At 40.1% G+C, this 20,357-nt stretch overlaps 1 protein-coding gene and 1 long non-coding RNA gene across 2 annotated transcripts in view; one reads left to right on the forward strand and one right to left on the reverse strand.

Moving 5' to 3' along the window:
* The first annotated feature begins 6,398 nt into the window (after nt 1–6,398).
* The window catches only part of LOC138979761 (uncharacterized), a 25,061-nt gene continuing 11,102 nt past the window's right edge, over nt 6,399–20,357 (forward strand). The window contains exon 1 of the mRNA XM_070352504.1: nt 6,399–6,490. Within this exon, the coding sequence (XP_070208605.1) occupies nt 6,407–6,490 (84 nt within the window). The 5' untranslated portion in view covers nt 6,399–6,406. The remainder of the gene's footprint in view (nt 6,491–20,357) is intronic.
* On the reverse strand, nt 11,986–16,038 carry LOC138980745 (uncharacterized). The gene is made up of 3 exons (XR_011460432.1): nt 15,693–16,038; nt 12,735–12,970; nt 11,986–12,084 (listed from the first exon to the last, which is right to left on the reverse strand). It is a non-coding gene; the product is annotated as an uncharacterized lncRNA (long non-coding RNA).

A 20,357-nucleotide genomic window follows, 5' to 3' on the forward strand; every position in this document is an offset into this window, starting at 1 on the left:
CAGTGAGAAAGTCTTACGCAAATGCCTGCTTGCTTGTTTCCTGTCTATCTTGCGAGAAGTTCCAAGTTTTAAGATTTATCAATCTTTTATTACCTTTTTAGGCATTGAAAAACAAAAGAAACTAGTTTGATGCCGGTGTAACACGACATTTTTACTCCACGAAAAATTGACTCCGGAGTAAAAAGTATGTACTCCCAGTTAAAATCTCGTACACAATAAGAGCTCCACAAGGAACGAACAAATTACTCCCTCCACGAATTTGTACATCCCAAATTTGTACTCCCTGTTTTATATACTGTTCAAAAAAAGAAACGCATCGTTGCTACTTGCCAAATTTGTTTTATTTTTCGAAAAAAATTAACAGAAAATCCAATATTTAGATTATTTGTTTGAAATTTGGTATGGACACAGTTGAATGCACACACAGTTCATTTGCATCTTCAAATCAATCAGTCAATCAATACGATTGGGTGCCGAGGCTGTCAAGTCAGTAGGGGGCGTGACTGCCTTGAGCAGCAACAACTGCCCGGCACCTTCTGGGCATGGACTGGATCAGATGCCGGATATCTTGCTGTGGGATGGTGTCCCACTCCTCCTGAAGTGCCTGCAATAGATCGCGGTGATTTGCCGGCGCTTCTTCTCGCCTGCGCACACGTCTGTCCAATTCATCCCAGAGGTGTTCTATCGGGTTCATGTCTGGCGACATGGATGGCCAGGGAAGCACCTGGACATGGTGGTCGGTGAGGAACTGGGTGGTGAGTCGTGCTGTGTGCGGGCGAGCGTTGTCCTGCTGGAATATGGCATCCTGGTCAGCCAGAAGAGGAAGGGCGTGTGGGCGCAGAATTTCCTCCACGTATCGCTGGGCAGTTATGCGCCCTTGGACGTGCACCAGGGTGCTCCTTCCAGCGGTATTGATCGCCCCCCACACCATGACGCCTCCACCACCATGAACGGGTGCCTCATCCACACAGTTGGGCGCGTAACGTTCGTTTACTCTCCGGTAGACCCTCCTCCGACCATCATGTCGCTGGAGCAGGAAGTAGGACTCGTCACTGAACCACACGTGTCTCCAGTGATTCCGGACGGTCCAGCGAAGGTGCTGGTTGCCCCACTGCACTCGGTTCTGGCGATGGCGGCGGGTGAGGACAGCTCCTCTGTGAGGTCTGCGAGCTCTCAAACCAGCTTCATGCAGGCGGTTCCGCACGGTCTGGTCCGATAATCGGTGTGGCCCGGGGAGAGCTTGGACAGAAGATGAGGCCGACAGGAAACGATTCCGGAGGTGGCGGAGCCGTATGAAGCGGTCGTGAGCAGCAGTTGTCGCCCTTGGTCTTCCCGCTCGTGGCAAGTCAGCAACGGAGCCAGTGGCTTGAAACCTGACCCAGTCTACTGATGGTGCTCTGGGACACGTGGAAGTGCCTGGCGATTGCACTTTGACTTTGGCCTGCTTGTAAACGACCCAATGCAATTTGGCGGTCTTCTCTGCTCAATCGGGCCATCTTTCGTCGCTGAATTGTCGTCTGATTTCTTTGTGGCGAACAATCCGCTTTTATGGGTTTTGGAAGACATGGTGAGAGCTCAATATTCCCCGAGTTTCACGAGATTACACTGAAGCATGACGAGTGGTCATGCCAAATGAGCAATTTTGACATTGTAGCCACTGATAACGCATGCGTCACGTGCAGAGCTCACTTGTGGCAATGGACGAAAGGTCGACGACCAGATAAACATTTTCTGCAGTTTGGTGGATATCCTTGTAGCCATATAACTAAATTAACCAAATATTACAAGCTATGCGTTTCTTTTTTTGAACAGTATATTTCGCGGTGAACGTTCGTACTATGTGATCACAAGCCAAGCGTCATTTTATTATCGTGGCATACCACTGACGCGGTATCCAATTTTGGTGCAATCCCGTTTTTGCCGCCGTCCCATTTTGCCCCCATCCCATTTTTGCGACATTTCACAAGCCTATAGCGTCATAACAATAGCGCGACATCCCATTTTGATACCATCCCATTTGGCAACCATCCCATTTTCGTTTCATTCTACTTGCCAAGCCTCACTTTACTATATTGCGTCATTCAACTGCAGAGACATTCCGTTTACGCGAAATTCCATTTTGCCGCAATCCAAAATGTTACGAAAAAAAGATGGGGCCGAAATGGGATGGCGGCAAAACGGCATGGCGCCAAAATGGAATGTGGCGCTAGTGGTATGACACGGCAGTTGATTGGTTTAAGCGTGTTTATTCAAATTCTCATACACACGTTTCAAACAATAACAACATTGAGAACGTTAACAAGCAGATTGCTTATGGACACGTTCTTGAACTTATAATCAATACACATTCAGATAGCAAAACATGGCGAACAAGTGATAGCTTCAACACTTATCTTGATAATCTTTAATTATATTTTATACAACTAGGGTAAAGAGAGAGAGAGAGAGAGAGAGAGAGAGAGAGAGAGAGAGAGAGAGAGAGAGAGAGAGAGAGAGGGAGAGGGAGAGGGAGAGAGAGAGAGGGAGGGAGAGAATGCCTGGCTACATCAATTGCACAGTTAATATAATATCAGCCGAAGCGATTAGTTAACATAACATAGTCTTGTACAACAGAGAATATTTTCGTGTTCAAAGATATAGTTAAATCAGTATTTCCAAACAAGAGTGTTTTGCAGTCCAGAACGTGTGTTGGCAGACTATTGAATAAAATGGTTCTATGTTCTTTAAATTTTGGACAGTGTAACAAGAAATGTTCAGAATCTTCCGGGCATGCTCCACACGTACATTCTAAATTATCAGAGAGGTGTCGGTTAACTAAGTCTTGTTGCAAATCGCTCATGTTTAATCTCAACCTGCTGTGAAGTACCTGTCCCTGGCGGTTGCCTAAATAATAATACTGTGGAACAACAACATCTCCATCGGTCAAATACCTTTTAAATTCACCAACTGACTGCGTTTGTTGTATATTTTCTGGAAGATTATTCCACAAAGCTGTCGTTGAAGGAAAAAATGAAGATTTATATAACTCACTTCTGCACAATGGAAACTTACGTTCAAGAGGGCGTCGTCTGTGGTAAGGATTTACATCGGAAACCAGGACCGGCAGTTTGGAATATAAATATTCTGGGGTTAAACGATTTACAATTTTATAATACAGCAAAAGTTTATGACGACGTCGCCTTTCTTTCAGGGGCACAAAACCCGATTCGTTATACAGTTTTTGGTGGCTTGTGCCACGTACTGCACCTACAATGATTCGGATTGCATCGAGATGCAATGTCTCCAACTCGTCTGCCAAACACTGTGTACAGTTATCCCAGATAACGTCCGCATAATCAAACAATGGTAACATAAAGGATTTATATATAACTTCAAGTGATTTTCTGTTTAAACGATGCTTGAATAAACCAAAACACGCAATTGACTTTCTACATTTAGCAATTAGACTTTTTATGTGGGAATCCCATTTACAATTACCTTGTAGAATGACGCCAAGATGCTTGTGATTTTCAACATCAACTAAGTGTGCATCTTCGAAATACAATGGTGGAAGTAAAACATTTTGTTGCCTACAAATGTCCAACAATTCTGTCTTTTGACAATTAAAAGTGACTTTCCATTTAGAAGCCCATGTGCGAATTTTATCCAAATCAGAATTCAAAATCTCTGCTCGTACATCATCGTTATCTAAACTTAAATACATACTCGTATCGTCTGCAAAGAGTTTCAACACTGATTCAAGACCAACACCAATATCGTTAATATAAATGAGAAATAAAAGAGGTCCTAAGACAGAACCCTGAGGGACACCAGCAGAAGGGGTAGCATAACTTGATTTGGTTCCTTTCAATACTACTGCTTGTCTGCGATCGCTCAAGTAATGTTCAAACCAAACAAGCAAGGGACCTCTTATACCTATCGCCTCAAGCTTGTGGAGCAGACCGCGATGCCAGACTTTATCAAAAGCCTTGGATACATCAACAAATATTGCCTGTGACATAATGTTTTTATCAAGTGCAACACAAAAATCATCATATATACTCAATAGTTGATAAACAGTCGAATCACCAGCAATAAAACCAGATTGGCAGTGTGTAATCAAATCATAATTTTTCAAATAACCAAACACACGGATTTGTATACATTTTTCAAGCACCTTCCCAATACAACTCAGCAAAGAGATTGGACGGTAGTTGGAACAAGCACTCCTATCGCCTTTCTTAAAAATGGGCGTAATGTGAGCAGTTTTCCAGACAACTGGAAAAACACCCTCAGACAAGGATCTGTTAAAGAGAACTGTAAGCGGTGGAACGATAACAGGTAATCCATCTACAAGCAATTTATTATGTATTCCGTCAGGGCCCACGGCCTTGGATAAATTTAAATTCCTTAACACTTGGACAACTTCAGCTTCTGTTAATTCAAAAGTCGATAAAGATGTATTACACCAATTTGCCTCGGGCAGGGGATCGTCTGGATTTTCAACTTTAGACTGGCTTTCAAAATAATTATTAAACAAAATCGTTTTTTCACAAATGTTATCAATAATTTTTCCATTATCTTCTAGCGGTGGAATTTCGTTACATGCAACACCTTTTTTCTTCAAGAAGGAATTAACAAGTTGCCACCAATTTTTGCTTCCGAAGTTCTGTTTACAATTTATCCTCTCATCAAGTTCTAGAAAATAATCTCTTTTTCTTTTACGAATTTCATCTGTATACTGATTTCTAGTCAGGCGGAATAATGCCCACTGCTCAGGTGTATTTAAGCGCTTAGCAACTTGATGTATACAATTTTTTGCGTTTCGTAATTGTAAAATATGTTCAGTCATCCATGGGGCATCATCTTCACGTACTGTTATTATCTTAACAGGCATACATGTTTTTGCAACACGGAATAAATGTTCAGAAAACAAGGCAGCAGCTTCGTCAATGGACGCATTTAAAACTGTGTTCAAAAGATCAATTTTGTTCAATTCAAACAAAAATGTATCAACATCTAACTTGGCATAATTATATATAGTCCTTTTGAACTGACCTTTTTTTAATCTCTGTGACGTTAATTTTACACATGGCACAGAATGGTCACTACAAATGGGGGGTAACACTACAACTTCACTGATTAAGTTTATACTCGTGGTCAGGATCAGATCGATGCATGAGGATTTAGTTTATGTAATACGTGTGGGTTCAGTAACGAGCTGGTGCAGATTGTTTTTTTGTATTAAATTAAGAAAGTGGGGAGATGGATTATTCAAAAAATCTTCGTTAAAGTCTCCAAGAATTAGAAATTTATGTGGTGTTCTCATTACTTGCTTTACAGATTCGTCAACCAAGTGCCAATAATCAATCCGAGAGTCTGGTGGTCGGTAAAATGAACCAACCAGCACAGTTTCTTGCAATAATTTAGTTTCTACCCAGACAGTAGACTGCTTCAAGGCCTGGAATTAACAAATCAGGCCTTGGTTTGCAAATAACATCGTTTTTCACATAAACAGCTACCCCTTCATATCCATCTGGCCTATCAAGACGCACTGGGGGATGAAATCCTTTGAGGCATAAACTGTCGTTTGATATCGAGTCACACAACCAAGTTTCTGACAAAGTCACAATATCGTGCTCTTTAACTTCACATTGTAAAATATCAATCTTGTTTCGCAAACTACGTACACGGCAGTTGATTGACGCTTGGCTTGTGAAATGTCGCGAGAAAGGCATGGGGGCGAAATGGGATAGCGGCGAAACGGGATTATGCCAAAATAGCATGTGGAGCTAGTGGCATATGACACGGAAGTAAAATGTCGCTTGGCTTGTGAAATGTCGCGAAAATGGAATTGGGGCTAAATGGAATGGCGGTGAAACGGAATGGCGCCAAAATGGAATGTTTCGCTAGCGATATGACACGATAGTAAAATGACGTTTAGCTTTGTGACTCACACTTTGCGTGTAGCCGGCCGCTGGCGTTAATTTGCTAGTCATGCAAACACATAAGACAAAAATGGAACGTTCACGCTGTTTCGCGCTGACAGATGTTATCGCCGCGTGCCTCATAAAACATGCTACGGCCACGCCCAGCCAGCAAAATTATGCGCAGCTGCGAAAGACGCACTCGATACGCGCGCGAATTTGCAAATCGAAATCAGTGCGTGACGAATTCGTTTTCCCTCAGATAACAAAGACCATACCCAGCGCACACTGTCTTGTGCAACATCAAGACTAAGTATGCGCTCTCACGCAGACGTCACGATTGCTTTACGCACTCACGCAGGTGACACAACTACTTTACGCACTCTCCACGCAGATGTTACAATAGGGCCTTTTACACCAAGGCGACCTTGACCTTGGCCCGCTGTGCCTCGGGCAAAGTCAGCCACTTTTGCGCATTGTTTGAATGGTGGAGCTGTACGATGGTGCACAAACATTGCTGTTATGGCGTGTGTGGAAGTGATTTAAGAGACCGTGAGAGATCACACATGGCCGGTGTTGGATGGGTACCGTTTTCCAAACCCTCTAGAAATTTAGAAAAGTGCCGAAAATGGATTAAACTATGTGGAAGAACGATCGAGAGGTTCAACATCGAAAAAGTCAACAAAGACACCTACATTTGCACAAAACACTTCGTGGGGGGCACTTGAAAATGACATGCTGCTTTTCTTCATAAGTATAAATGAAGCAAAAAAGATTGTACCATGCTTTGACTTTATGTGCTGAGAGAGGAAGAAATGGTTTTAATGTAGCTTTTTCATATCCCCATAAACCAAAGTGTGATACTGCAGCTAGTTAGCAAAACAATTTCACTGAAAAACTAGACAGCAAGTGACACATAGTCTACAAACCAATGAACACGAAGGCATTTAAGAAACAGGATCATTCTTTTAATCTTGTCTAAAATTTTGAACATGAATCTCACTGCAAAAACACAATCTGACAGAAGTGGCAGAAAAACAAAACTACTTCAGCATACAAATGGCCCAAAGAATATGGTCTGAAATCAGACAAAAAGCATGACAGCTCGGTGCTTGCAGTTGCATACAACAAGAACACAAAAATGAAAACAAATGGTCAAACTGAAGTATGTGTCGTTCAAAGGAAAAATGGTTTGCCTCAAGGAAAAAGACTGAGAGACATCACATAAATGTACAAGATCACAAGAACTATATTGGTTGTAATCATGAGTACAACTAGACTGAAATGATAAATAATGTGCATCACAGTACTATTCAAGCACTAAAAAGTGCCTTCCACTAGCTTGTCACCAAATAAACAAAGTAGGTTGTAACAAAATTGCAGATTAATAAACAAAATAGTTCAATCAATAGTATGTCACACCTGACATTAAACTAGTAATTTCCATCCCTATCCTTTTCAGGCATTAAAAATAGTTCAAAGCAGCTAGCCCCACATAGAAGTAAGAGGCTCATTCACAAGCTAGTTACAAGCTTTTCATTCTTTTGTTTTTCTCAAAAGAAAATTCATAGTATCACAACAGTATTCACAGCAGGCAGTTTTAAATCACGCAAGGGCATTCTCCAGGTGTGTTCACGAAATACATTGTAATTTTAAACAGAGACAATTTTCAGTTCACGCGTGAAGATGATTTTACTGACCAAGTTTCTCCCCATATATTTCATAACCCTGCAGGTGAAAATGGGAATACCAGCACAGAATGATTGTCTGTGAAAAATTAATACCAACACTTCAAACTATATCACTCATCATAAAACAGAAACTGTGACTCCAGAGTGGATTTAAATGAAAATCAAAAAGTGGAAAAACTCATACTCTGATAATAGTTGTCCAAGTGTTTCAAACTACATCACTCATCATAAAACAGAAGCTATGACTTGGATTTAAATGAAAATCAAAACGCGGAAAAACTCATACTCTGATAATTGTTGTCCAAGTGTTTCAAACTACATCACTCATCATAAAACAGAAGCTGTGACTTGGATTTAAATGAAAATCAAAACGCGGAAAAACTCATACTCTGATAATTGTTGTCCAAGTGTTTCAAACTACATCACTCATCATAAAACAGAAGCTGTGACTTGGATTTAAATGAAAATCATAACGCGGAAAAACTCATACTCTAATAATTGTTGTCTAAGTGTTTGTGTGGTTAAAAAAACAAATGTACCTGATCATGAATGAAATCAGAGCAACCCATATGATCATTAACCATTCACTGCCACTGGTCCATAGGTATACTCTTTTCAAAAAGGAGATGGGTATGGAAGAGGCAGTGCTACTGTTAGTAATTCAAAGTGCCATACATCCCATCCTAGTGCTGTGAAATGGGGATATATTCAGTATTTCATGGAAGCTAACTAATATTTGCATGTATGCATGCAAACATACTGTCTGTACTAATACAGTAAAAGCATTATTGAGGGTGAACAGCCTGCTTAACTTGGTTTCAGTGAGGAGTAACAATACTAACAATAACAATATTAACATGCCTATGTTGTGAAATGTAAGAGTACTTGCCCCCCCCCCCCCCCCCCCCAGACACTGGCAAAATCCCAGCAGAATGTCCCCATCTTCGCTGACGATTATGCACAGTTTATATGAGGAAGTGTGCAGGTAGGTTGTCTGCCTCTGTGTCGGTTTTACCTCCGCGGTGTAGACGAAAAACTTTTCGACTTCTGCACATGTATCTCAAGTTGAGCACAAAGTCATGGCCATAAAAAAGGCGTTATATCGTCAAAGGATTTGTAAGCTTTCGCCTTCTTCTGGTCGAAATTGTTCTTTTTCTCAATCAGATACTGAGATAGTTCAGGATGTCAACAACACCAATACTAGGTGCGTTTGATAGGTCACTTTTTTCTTCGGATGTAAAAGGATCGCGTGGTGGAAATCCGATCTGTCGAAGTTTTTCGGAAAGTTTTTCTTGCACGTCCTGTCTTGTAAAATCCGGATCGATCTAACTAATCGGTAGTTCCAACTGCTGTGCAGTTTTCACAAGTTGCAGCAGACCATCTCGTCTGTATCCAGTAAGAGTATCGACAGCGAGTTTGCCCGTACCCAAGGGGAGTAACTCGAAATTACTCAGCGCGCGGTCAGCTGTAAAAGGCCCTATTGCTTTACGCACTCTCCACGCAGATGTCACGATTGTTTTACGCACTCCCACGAAGTTGACACGACTACTGTACGCACTCTCACAACTACTTTACGCAATCTCACGCAGTCGACACCTCCACTTTACGAAATCTCACGCAGGCCACAAAATTGCTTTACACACTCTCACGCAGACGACACGATCACTTTACGCACATCACACAATAATTGTAATGCATTCGAAGAGCACAGTCTCTTACTTAAACAAACAAAATAATTTTGCAGTCCACAACATTTTATTAATGAAAAAAAAGGTCAAGTGTTCATTTGATCAAAAATAATATTAACCCTAACAAACTTTCCAAAAATTGAGAAAAAAAATGTGTATAAAAATGAAGGATATTTGACCCTGACATGGCTGTGAACCTTAGGCACATATTTAAGCATGAACAAGCAACTCGGTCAACCTGGAAAATACCCAATACAAAAAATAAAGTTTCAGTTTTCAACATTATCAAATAGGCTTCAAGATGACCAGAAGAAAGGATAACTAGAACAAAACTGATAAAAAGCAGTCCAGCACATGCAGTGCAGACTGAATTGCACCCGTAGAAGGCCAATGTGAAAAAAAGCTTTTGCTCATGTGTAATAAATATCAAAAACATAACCCCTGCTGTACTTAAACAAAAATGTTTGATATGAAGCAGATAAACACTTAACATCAGTTTGGATTTTTGACCCGAATGTTTTTTTTATTTTCTGTTGCTGATTTTGGGGATTTTACCACTAATTTTTGTTGCAGCATAAGCTTAATTTTGTTTTACACCATAAAATAGCACAACAATTGTACACATGAAAAAATCTAATATAAGTGCACTGATGAAAATCACTTGTCAAAGGCAAATTTTCCAATGTTGTGCAACACAGGCGTGCTTTACATGTAACATCCTCTGCACAACAAATCTGCTGCAAATTCAGGCTCAATAAACATTTACTACAACTGAACACAACCACAAGTGAATGAGAACTGCAAGTTGGTATCCCCCTTCATTGGCTCTGTCGACGCCCGTTTTTAATCGCTTGCTTCCTTTCATGCAATGGCGTCAGCGCCTTTCGGTGATTGGTCAATGCATTTTGGAGCCAGACAACAACATAATGTCGGTCACGCTTGAAGTTAACGCTACTTGATACTGCTTTTTATTCTTATACAAAGTGAACGGGAGAATAGGGTCAGTTAATAACTTAACTCAAACAGTGAGATAAAGAGAATGTACAGTACACTAATGTGAACGGAGAGACTTGGACACTTGAGTCGAGTCAATACTGATACCCGGCCACGCTCAAGAACTCTAGTGTAATATTTGAAGTTAAAATCAACCGTGAGATAAATTAGCTCAGTTGGTAAAGCGCCTGATCGCTTTTTCTTACATAGTTGTTCACGGGTTTGACCCTCTTCCACTGCATTTTTCCCCATTACTTTAAAAAAACCAAATTCGTAATTTGTAATTCTTGTATTTTCTTCATTCGAAACGTTTTAGATGATCTAATGAATCAAAATAATCAAAAGGTTGCATGATTAGTGAGTACTTCCAGCGGACTATTTCCCAGAATTACCAATTCTATTTTTTAGTAACATCGGCCTTTGTCAAATGTCCTATGGGTATCGCCGCAACCACATATAATTGTGAGATTAAGAAAACGTACAAAACCCAAATACAAAGGGAGAAAGTCTGAAACCGACGAGTCGACACACTCTCGAGAACCCAAGTGTAAAAGTGTAATGAATGTTTGCAGTTCAACTGTCTATGTTCATGCGTGGGAATCTCCACTGATAGTAATGGTAGTTGAGCACTTCCAGTTTCGTCTTCTGTCGTTCTGACACAACCTAAAAGGGTACATCATGTCTGAACACCATCTGTAGAAGAGTGTGAAGTTTAAAGCTTAGCTTAAATAATGCCCAACAAAACCCCAGCCTCTTCTGTACATTACCCATCAGCCACACAGACCTGAACTGTGAAATACAATTACTCACTAGCAATTTCTCAGGTGAGTCAAATCTTGCATTAATCAAAGTATTGCAACTAGCATTGTAAATAAGCCTACAGAGATTACAAAGTTCAATGACTGTAAACCAAATCATGAAGGCTCTTCCATGGCCTGTTGTCTCTTTCTTTTATCACAGGCCTCCTAAAACCAGTCTTGAACGGTCGTCTTCAATGTCTTGACCTGTGGCACCCGTACAGCTTCACGGAACAGCCTCTGCATGACCAAAATAATAAAAAACATGAACTTAGATCATCAAACAACTATCATTGATTTGAGAAAAGTCTAAAGTTTATTTCCTGACGCCTGTAAACTTGCTCAAAAACATACAGACACACAAACTTGCATACACACCATTCGCTTTTACAACACACCAACTATACTTGAGTGAGGAAATTACAACACATTGTAATCCTTGTAGAAGAGAAGTAAAAAAAATACCTACTCTAATATTTGTTTTAAAGTTACCTTTACTATGACTTTTTATTTGGAGGCTTTCGGAAATTCAAAATACATGTACTATGACATGTAGACGCATATGTGACGACTTCATACCGTTTGCTAACATCCTTATTTTGTATGTAGTCAAAAATCCATGACACTGACAAATGAGCTCAGGAACTTGGCTTCTAGCAATTTAACGTGAAGTGTAAAAGCTTTGACAACTATCATTCACATGTGAAAACATGGCAAATTTAAAATTGATTCCAAAGAACAAAATTTGAGACAAAAATAACTTGTTATTTTGTAGACATGAATTTTATCTTCTTCCTAAAAGGACCAGGATGATTTTACAAATTATGAAAAACAACTCACTGTTAAAGGCTTTTAGTCGCAGCGTACACCATGGTCTCTTTCCCTGCCCTCCCCCAGAGCCCCCTGTCAGCTAGCAACCTTGTAACCTATGGAACACCTTCGTCATCACAGAATCAGTAGTCGTCTTTAGTTCATGTCCACCAACCACACCGAGCTCATGGTCATGGATCTGAAACAAACAAAACAAGCCAACTGAATTCCAAAAATCAAATATTCAGACAGCTCTTCTTCACATACAAACAATTCAATCTGGAAGCATCATACTGTCACCTGAAACAAACAATCAATAATCGCACTTGCTTTAAAAAAAGTTTTCAGAAGAGTAAATGGTGATTGAGTGTGGCATTGTCATAAAATGTGATCACACACCTCCTAGCAGATGGCAGCTCTGGCCACATAGCAATATTTGCATTATTTCTCACAGATGCAATGATCACAGAAACAAAAAGTGGTGCATGCATTTTCCGCACCCCACATGAGAAAAAGAGGCCCATCATTGTGCGTCCCCATAAGCATAGTTTTATCATCAAAATGTGTTGGTAAAATTCACAAATGTGACCAATACGCATAAACCTTGCATGAATTCCCAGGATAATGGGTAACTGGTCATGACTGAGAACTGATGAACAGTTAAGATACACCCGTGAACCGTGATGACATCTGGCATCCTCCAAAAAGCACACACTCAAGGTAACATTTAAAGCCTAAAGAGCGTCTAACAATAACATGTCACACTCACAAAATCTTGCTACAGTAATCTGGGGAAAATAGCACAGGCATGACTGGTCTGCTTTAACAAAAGCATTCAAAGCCACCTACCAGTACCACTGATCACTCCTTCGACAGATCCATCATGTGCCTTCAACATCTTCCACACTCAACAGTAAAAAGATGACTCCATCGAACAGTAGCAAAGGCTCTGGCTCCACCATGATCCTTTGGCGACCAATTACTAAATTAGTCGCATCAGGTCCATCTGCTCCTGTAGAACCTTCTCCAGCAGCAAGAACTGATGTTCATCTTTCCGCTCTGCTCTGCTCGTAGTCTTGTGTCCGCTGAATAGAAGAACAAGTCGCGTAAGGCGAAAATACAATATTTAGTCAAGTAGCTGCCATTTTTCAGCAAGACCGTATACTCGTAGCATCGTCAGTCCACCGCTCATGGCAAAGGCAGTGAAATTGACAAGAAGAGCGGGGTAGTAGTTGCGCTAAGAAGGATAGCACGCTTTTCTGTACCTCTCTTTGTTTTAACTTTCTGAGCGTGTTTTTAATCCAAACATATCATATCTATATGTTTTTGGAATCAGGAACCGACAAGAAATAAGATGAAAGTGTTTTTAAATTGATTTGGACAATTTAATTTTGATAATAATTTTTATATATTTAATTTTCAGAGCTTGTTTTTAATCCCAATATAACATATTTATATGTTTTTGGAATCAGCAAATGATGGAGAATAAGATAAACGTACATTTGGATCGTTTTATAAATTTTTATTTTTTTTTACAATTTTCCGATTTTTAATGACCAAAGTCATTAATTAATTTTTAAGCCACCAAGCTGAAATGCAATACCGAACCCCGGGCTTCGTCGAAGATTACTTGACCAAAATTTGAACCAATTTGGTTGAAAAATGAGGGCGTGACAGTGCCGCCTCAACTTTCACGAAAAGCCGGATATGACGTCATCAAAGACATTTATCAAAAAAATGAAAAAAACGTTCGGGGATTTCATACCCAGGAACTCTCATGTCAAATTTCATAAAGATCGGTCCAGTAGTTTAGTCTGAATCGCTCTACACACACACACACACACACACACACGCACGCACGCACGCACATACACCACGACCCTCGTTTCGATTCCCCCTCGATGTTAAAATATTTAGTCAAAACTTGACTAAATATAAAAAAGGAACAAAAAGTCATTTACATGAAGCAATACATATTTTAGACAATCTGTCGGCCTGAGAAGAAACCATCAGCACTGAAAACCAATCTGAGCAAATATTTACAGTAAATGTGACATCTCTATATTTTTGGATTCAGGAGAAGATGAAGAATATATAATGTATATTGCAATCATTTTAAAAGGGGCATACAGAGTGGAATTTGATGGGGGAAAAAGATTTAGGGATTCAGCAGTTGGAGATGAACATTTTTGTGTGTATACATTTACTTCAAGCAGATTTCCTTTTTTTGTTAGACAGAAGAACAAACACACACAACAAATCCTTGTTTAACCCTTTGGCTGGTTGTCGCAACATATGTCGCGCTACTTTGCGTATTCTGTCACATGGTTGTCACGACATATGTCGCGCTACTGGCTCAGTCGGTTCCGATTACCTCCCATGGATGCGAAAACCTATATGACCGTTTTTACATTTAGTCAAGTTTTGACTAAATGTTTTAACGTAGAGGGGGGAATCGAGACGAGGGTCGTGGTGTATGTGCGTGTGTCTGTGTGTGTGTGTGTGTGGAGAGCGATTCAGACTAAACTACTGGATCGATCTTTATAAAATTTGACATGAGAGTTCCTGGGTATGAAATCCCGGAACGTTTTTTTCATTTTTTTGATAAATGTCTTTGATGACGTCATATCCGGCTTTTCGTGAAAGTTGAGGCGGCACTGTCACGCCCTCATTTTTCAACCAAATTGGTTGAAATTTTGATCAAGTATTGTTCGACGAAGCCCGGACTTCGGTATTGCATTTCAGCGTGGTGGCTTAAAAATTAATTAATGACTTTGGTCATTAAAAATCTGAAAATTGTAAAAAAAATATAAAAATTTATAAAACGATCCAAATTTACGTTCATCTTATTCTCCATCATTTTTTTATTCCCAAAACATATAAATATGTTACATTTGGATTAAAAACAAGCTCTGAAAATTAAATATATAAAAATTATTATCAAAATTAAATTGTCGAAATCAATTTAAAAACACTTTCATCTTATTCCTTGTCGGTTCCTGATTCCAAAAACATATAGATATGATATGTTTGGATTAAAAACACGCTCAGAAAGTTAAAACAAAGAGAGGTACAGAAAAGCGTGCTATCCTTCTTAGCGCAACTACTACCCCGCTCTTCTTGTCAATTTCACTGCCTTTGCCATGAGCGGTGGACTGACGATGCTAAGAGTATACGGTCTTGCTGAAAAATGGCATTGCGTTCAGTTTCATTCTGTGAGTTCGACAGCTACTTGACTAAATGTTGTATTTTCGCCTTACGCGACTTGTTCTTTATTTTCCTCTCTGTTAATTCACCAGTGGCTATGTAACATGTGTTAGAGAATTGCACCAGTGTAAGGGTCACAGTTAAACTGACCTTATGTTTTCCTTCAAACACTAGAACTTTTTGTATTCATTCAAAAATATTCATCAAAAAGGTTAAATTTGAAATTCAATTTTGCAAACTTTGGAAGAAAAGTTACTCTTCTCTGGCATCCCGCTGACACAGTTCACACTTTCTCATCAATAAGATGCCTGTGTTAATTAAAACCAAACATCAACAAACTATTAATTTTTTTTTTTAATAATTATATAAATAAAATCGACCTACATGTACCACCCCACCCCTTTTTTTTCTCCCTTCACTGGAAACAATACATTTGTTTCACTAAAACAATAAAATAGATCAGCTGAATTTGTTTGACACATCTGGTTATAAATAAAAGAATAAAACACAAAATAAACCAAAGTCACAGAACAAAAAGACGCTGTCACTATCAATCATTCAATGACTATAAATGAGGCACTCATTGCTTTCGAGCCATACCTGTTCATCTTCACCTCGCCATAGGGACGGAACGACAGTCTGCGTTACTGGCATCGGTGGCGGTGTTGAGGTCACTGTCCATCTCAGCTTTCTTTCACCTTCAGTTTAAACAAGCAGTGAGCACCGTCATACTCATAGCTTTCTGAAAAATAAATACTTGAAGTTAAATAGGATCACATTGATTCCCAAACCTAACAGTAGTAACACGCAAATATCAAAACTGGAATATTAATTTTTAAATATAAGCATCTCAATTTCACTAAACTAAACTACTTTTAGTACATTTATTTTCTCTGTGATGTATTTTTTATTTCTCTTTCAAAAAAAATATTTGTTTTTCATCTTTATTACTGCATACACTGACACAGCCTCTCCCTGCCTCTCTGGTCTATGCATGCCTCGGGAACAAGGGTAATTTCTTTTCCGAGACTCAGACACAGAATATTCGTCAGTATGCGGAATTGAACGTTGATCAACTGTGAAAAAATAAAAAGATACAAATAAAATAAAAAAGCATATATGAAGAGCCTATTACTACTAAAGCTCCTGACAACTGCTGCCACAATGACTCGACCAGATTAGGAACCAACCAAAGTTAACCAAGAAACAGACAATGAGACATAAAATGATAAACGAAAATTCAGTTTGTATGGTGCCGTATGCGACCCGCGAATCGGGATTCGGATTGCATTTTCACTCTTCCACAACTCCTTAAAAACAAACCACTGCATCAATCAACTTTATGTTTTTGGAAAAGTTAGTTCATTCATTCATCTTTCAGACAAAACAAACATGAATGCATAGAACAGTGTTCTTCTAGGCGAAACATTTTTCGAAAGTGTGAGAAACTCTTTCTGCCATCAAACTCGAAGCGAAGGCCGGGCGCTGTCAAAAATTCAAATTCCCAAATTTTTACTTCAGTTGATCAACTTACCTATTCTTGAAAGAAGTCAATCTTCATTTCAGATAGAAGGATAAGATTAACTTGCATCCGATAAGCAAGTCAAAAATACAAGTCAATAAGAAGAAAAAGCAAAAAAACGCCGATACATGTGGATTGACAGACTTCTAGCCAACAGGAAGTTAGAGATCTATTGAAGTAAGTCTGACAGCCAAGGGAAATAACTTCAATAAATTGCTCTTTGCAGTCAAGGTAACTGTCTCCCCTGGAATTAAACTTTCATCTATAGATTTTCTTCCACAGCAAAATAAAATAAAATGAAAAAATGCTGAGAACAAATTGTGGTCGTCTACATTTTTGCTTTTTTCCAATAATCTTATGGTTATATTTCGCTAAAAAGTTATGTCAGATGATGAATGAACCATGGGGAAAAAAGTTACAGAAAAAAAAATATATGTAAAAAAGTTTTTATTTTTTGGGAGCGTGACTCACGCTTCCAATGTTTTGTTTTCTGTTCTCTGAGACCATGTGCTTTGCCTAAAAACATCGACCAATCAAATTATTTGCGGCGCATGCGCAAAGAGTCATTTACGTTCCAAAGATGTCTGCTATCTTGCGCCAGTTACGTAAAAAGCAAAATTGTGATCGATCAGGGCGGCATAGGTCTGAATGTGTACATTTGGGGGACCAGAAACAACCCTGAGATGCAGCGAAGTTGGAATTAGGCGCCACATTCAACCGGCAAGTGGCAAAAACACTATGATGCTCATTGAAAGTTACGTCGGGGGTGTGTTCAAAGTACTTTTGGCAAAATCGCAAGCAGGACAAAGCAGGAGTTTTTCCTGTGGAAGAGCATGCTGAAATGGAATGTAAGTATAATTTTTGACATTACACCCAACCTTTACTTTGATCTTCCATTAACTTTACTTGTATATTTGAATTCAAACCTAGTTATTACGTTTCACAGTTCTGAAACAAAGCTTCTACGTACATTACCATTTCACTGTAGGCTGAAAGGGCGCGTCCGGACATTTGAAATCGTAAACCGGGCTTACTTTTAGATCTGGTTTTTACATTATGTATTCCTCCCGGTGCGTCCCGCTAGCGCTACGTGTCATTTGTGCTACGTATCGTTTGCGCTATTTTCTGTAGTGCTATCGACACAAATTGCCAAAAACAGTAGTGTTATCGGCACGTAGTGCTATTGCCACAATTCACACATGCCATTATCACTACGTCTCAATAGAACTACGTGTCGATATCACTATTTTTGAAAAACCAATGTACTGTAGTGCTACGTGTCGATAATGCTACGTGTCGATAGCACTATACTACATGTTCAAACGGCAGACACTTCCCTTTGTGTGTGCGTGTGAGTGTATATATATATTGTCTGCATGGCTGTCTGACGGATCTGTATGTCTGTCTGTCTCTGTCTCTCTGTCTCTGTCTCTCTCTCTGTCTCTCTTTGTCTTTCTCTCTCTCGCTCTCTCTCTCTCTCTCTCTCTCTCTCTCTCTCTCTCTCTCTCTCTCTCTCTCTCTCTCTCTCTCTCTCTCTCTTTTTTTCACCACGTATTTATTTTCATGGTCGTTGTTGGTGTGTTTTTGTTTTTGTTTTTTCTTTGTTCTTCCCCCATCCCCCGTGGTTTGTATATATGAGTCTGTGGCCTTAGTACAGTATAATAAACCATTCTGAGTTCTCTCTCTCTCTCTCTCTCTCTTTCTTTCTCTCTCTCTCTTTCTCTCTCTCTCTCTGAGTCTCTCTCTCTCTCTCTCTCTCTCTCTCTCTCTCTCTCTCTCTCTCTGCACAGGTCTCAATCGCTCTTTCTCTGTACCTCTTTTACATCGCTCTCTCCTTGTCTCTCCCGATCCCCTCCCCCTCTCTCTCCCCATCTGTCTTTCTGTCTTCTCTCGCTCTTTCTTTCTCGCTCGCTCTTTCCCCCTCCCCACTCTCTCTCTCTCTCTCTCTCTCTCTCTCTCTCTCTCTCTCTCTCTCTCTCTCTTTTGTTTATGAAATTATGATGTTCTGCATAATATCCATTGTCTTGCAGAGTTGATGTACTATTGCATAGTATTCTTACTCTAATTGACTTGCAAATTTTTGCTTTGCACCTTGTCATGAACATGTATAAACTACAATGTTTCATATAATGCACGTATGTACATAAACTTATCCTGTTTTACTAATTATGTAAGTATTGTAGTAGTAGTACGGTAGTAGTAGTTTTTATAGTAGATTTAGTCCCTCTTTAGGGCGAGGGCCAGATGCAAAAAAGTATACCAATGCTTATTCTGTTACCCTCGTAAAATAAAGAATTGTCATTGTCATTGTCATTGTCTCTCTCTCTCTCTCCGGCTCTCTCGCATTATACCGTACTAGAATGAATACCCGCTTCGCCGGGTAGCCGGCTTCGCCGGGAAGAAGTACTTAGAGCCGTACGCCGGCTTCGCCGGGTCCGAACAATGGACCCGCCAAGCTCGCCAAGCTTAGGTCCCTCCCAGATTCGTGGAATGGGAACAGCACGAAAATGATTCAGTGGCCATAATGCCATTCCTGACCATATCGAGTCCCATCCTTGTCGACGAATGTAACCGTGTTAATCACCTTTGGAGGCGAACTCCACTCAAACAGGACTGAGCAAGTTAGAGCTTCTCAAAGGAAGGCCAGTACATAAAATTACACAAAAGCCGCCAGACCACATCACAAACAGAACTGAACAATGCACAGGTGTTGCTCACATAGACACACACACACACACACACACACACACACACACAGACACACACACGCACACACACACAAAAAACCACAGAGAAGCCGTATCTATAGAGAGATAGATGACAGTGTATTTTTCGCGTGGCTATAAATTGATTCGACCTTTGCACTTTGACAGTGAGGATAATTTACGGGTCCAATTTACGTTCTGGACACTGCGTTGACCTTCTAAAAATAGTAACAGTAACAGAACGCCGGGAATATCCGAAGACGCTCCACTCACACTATATAGTGCACCATACGAAGGAAGGGAGGTAAACGCTGAAAACCTGGAGAAGATGAGAAGATAAGGAAGAGTTACTTATAATGGTGAAATGAACACAAAAACCAAAATCATTTCAGCGCTGCGCGCTGAGAGCACGTGTTGAAATATCTCATCGATGATATTGTGTCCGGGGTGTAGCTGAATACGGTGTCCAAATTTGAAAAAGATCCACCGAGAACTTTGGCTTTGGTGTGTCGGTATGGGGGCCCGGGTAGCTGAGGTGGAACCAAAATAGCTGAGGTTGAACCAAAATCGGTTCAGCGCTGCGCGCTGAGAGCACGTGTTGAAATATCGACCAGGTTGTGTCGTGTCCCGGGTCTACCTGAATATGCCCACCAAATTTGAAGCAGATCCATCGAGAACTTTGGCCGTGCATGGCGAATACACAAATACACAGATACACAAACGCACAGATACACAAACACACAGACACACAGACACACAGACACAAGTCGTGTATATATATATAGATATACATACACGAATGTTTTTCTGTGTCGTGTTGAGTTTGTGTGTACGATACCGTGTGTACGTATGCGTTTGTGCGTGTGCGTGTATGTGTGTGTGTGTGTGTGTGTGTGTGTGCGTGTGTGTGTGTGTGTGTTTGTGAGTGTGTTGATGTGTGTGTGTGTGTGTGTGTGTGTGTGTGTGTCTGTGTCTGTCTGTCTGTGTGTCTGTGTGTCTGTGTATCTGTCTGTGTCCGTGTACTCTGTGCGTGTGTGT

This window comes from Littorina saxatilis, linkage group LG11 (genome assembly GCF_037325665.1).
Source record: "Littorina saxatilis isolate snail1 linkage group LG11, US_GU_Lsax_2.0, whole genome shotgun sequence".
In the NCBI taxonomy this organism is placed as follows: Eukaryota; Metazoa; Mollusca; class Gastropoda; order Littorinimorpha; family Littorinidae; genus Littorina; species Littorina saxatilis.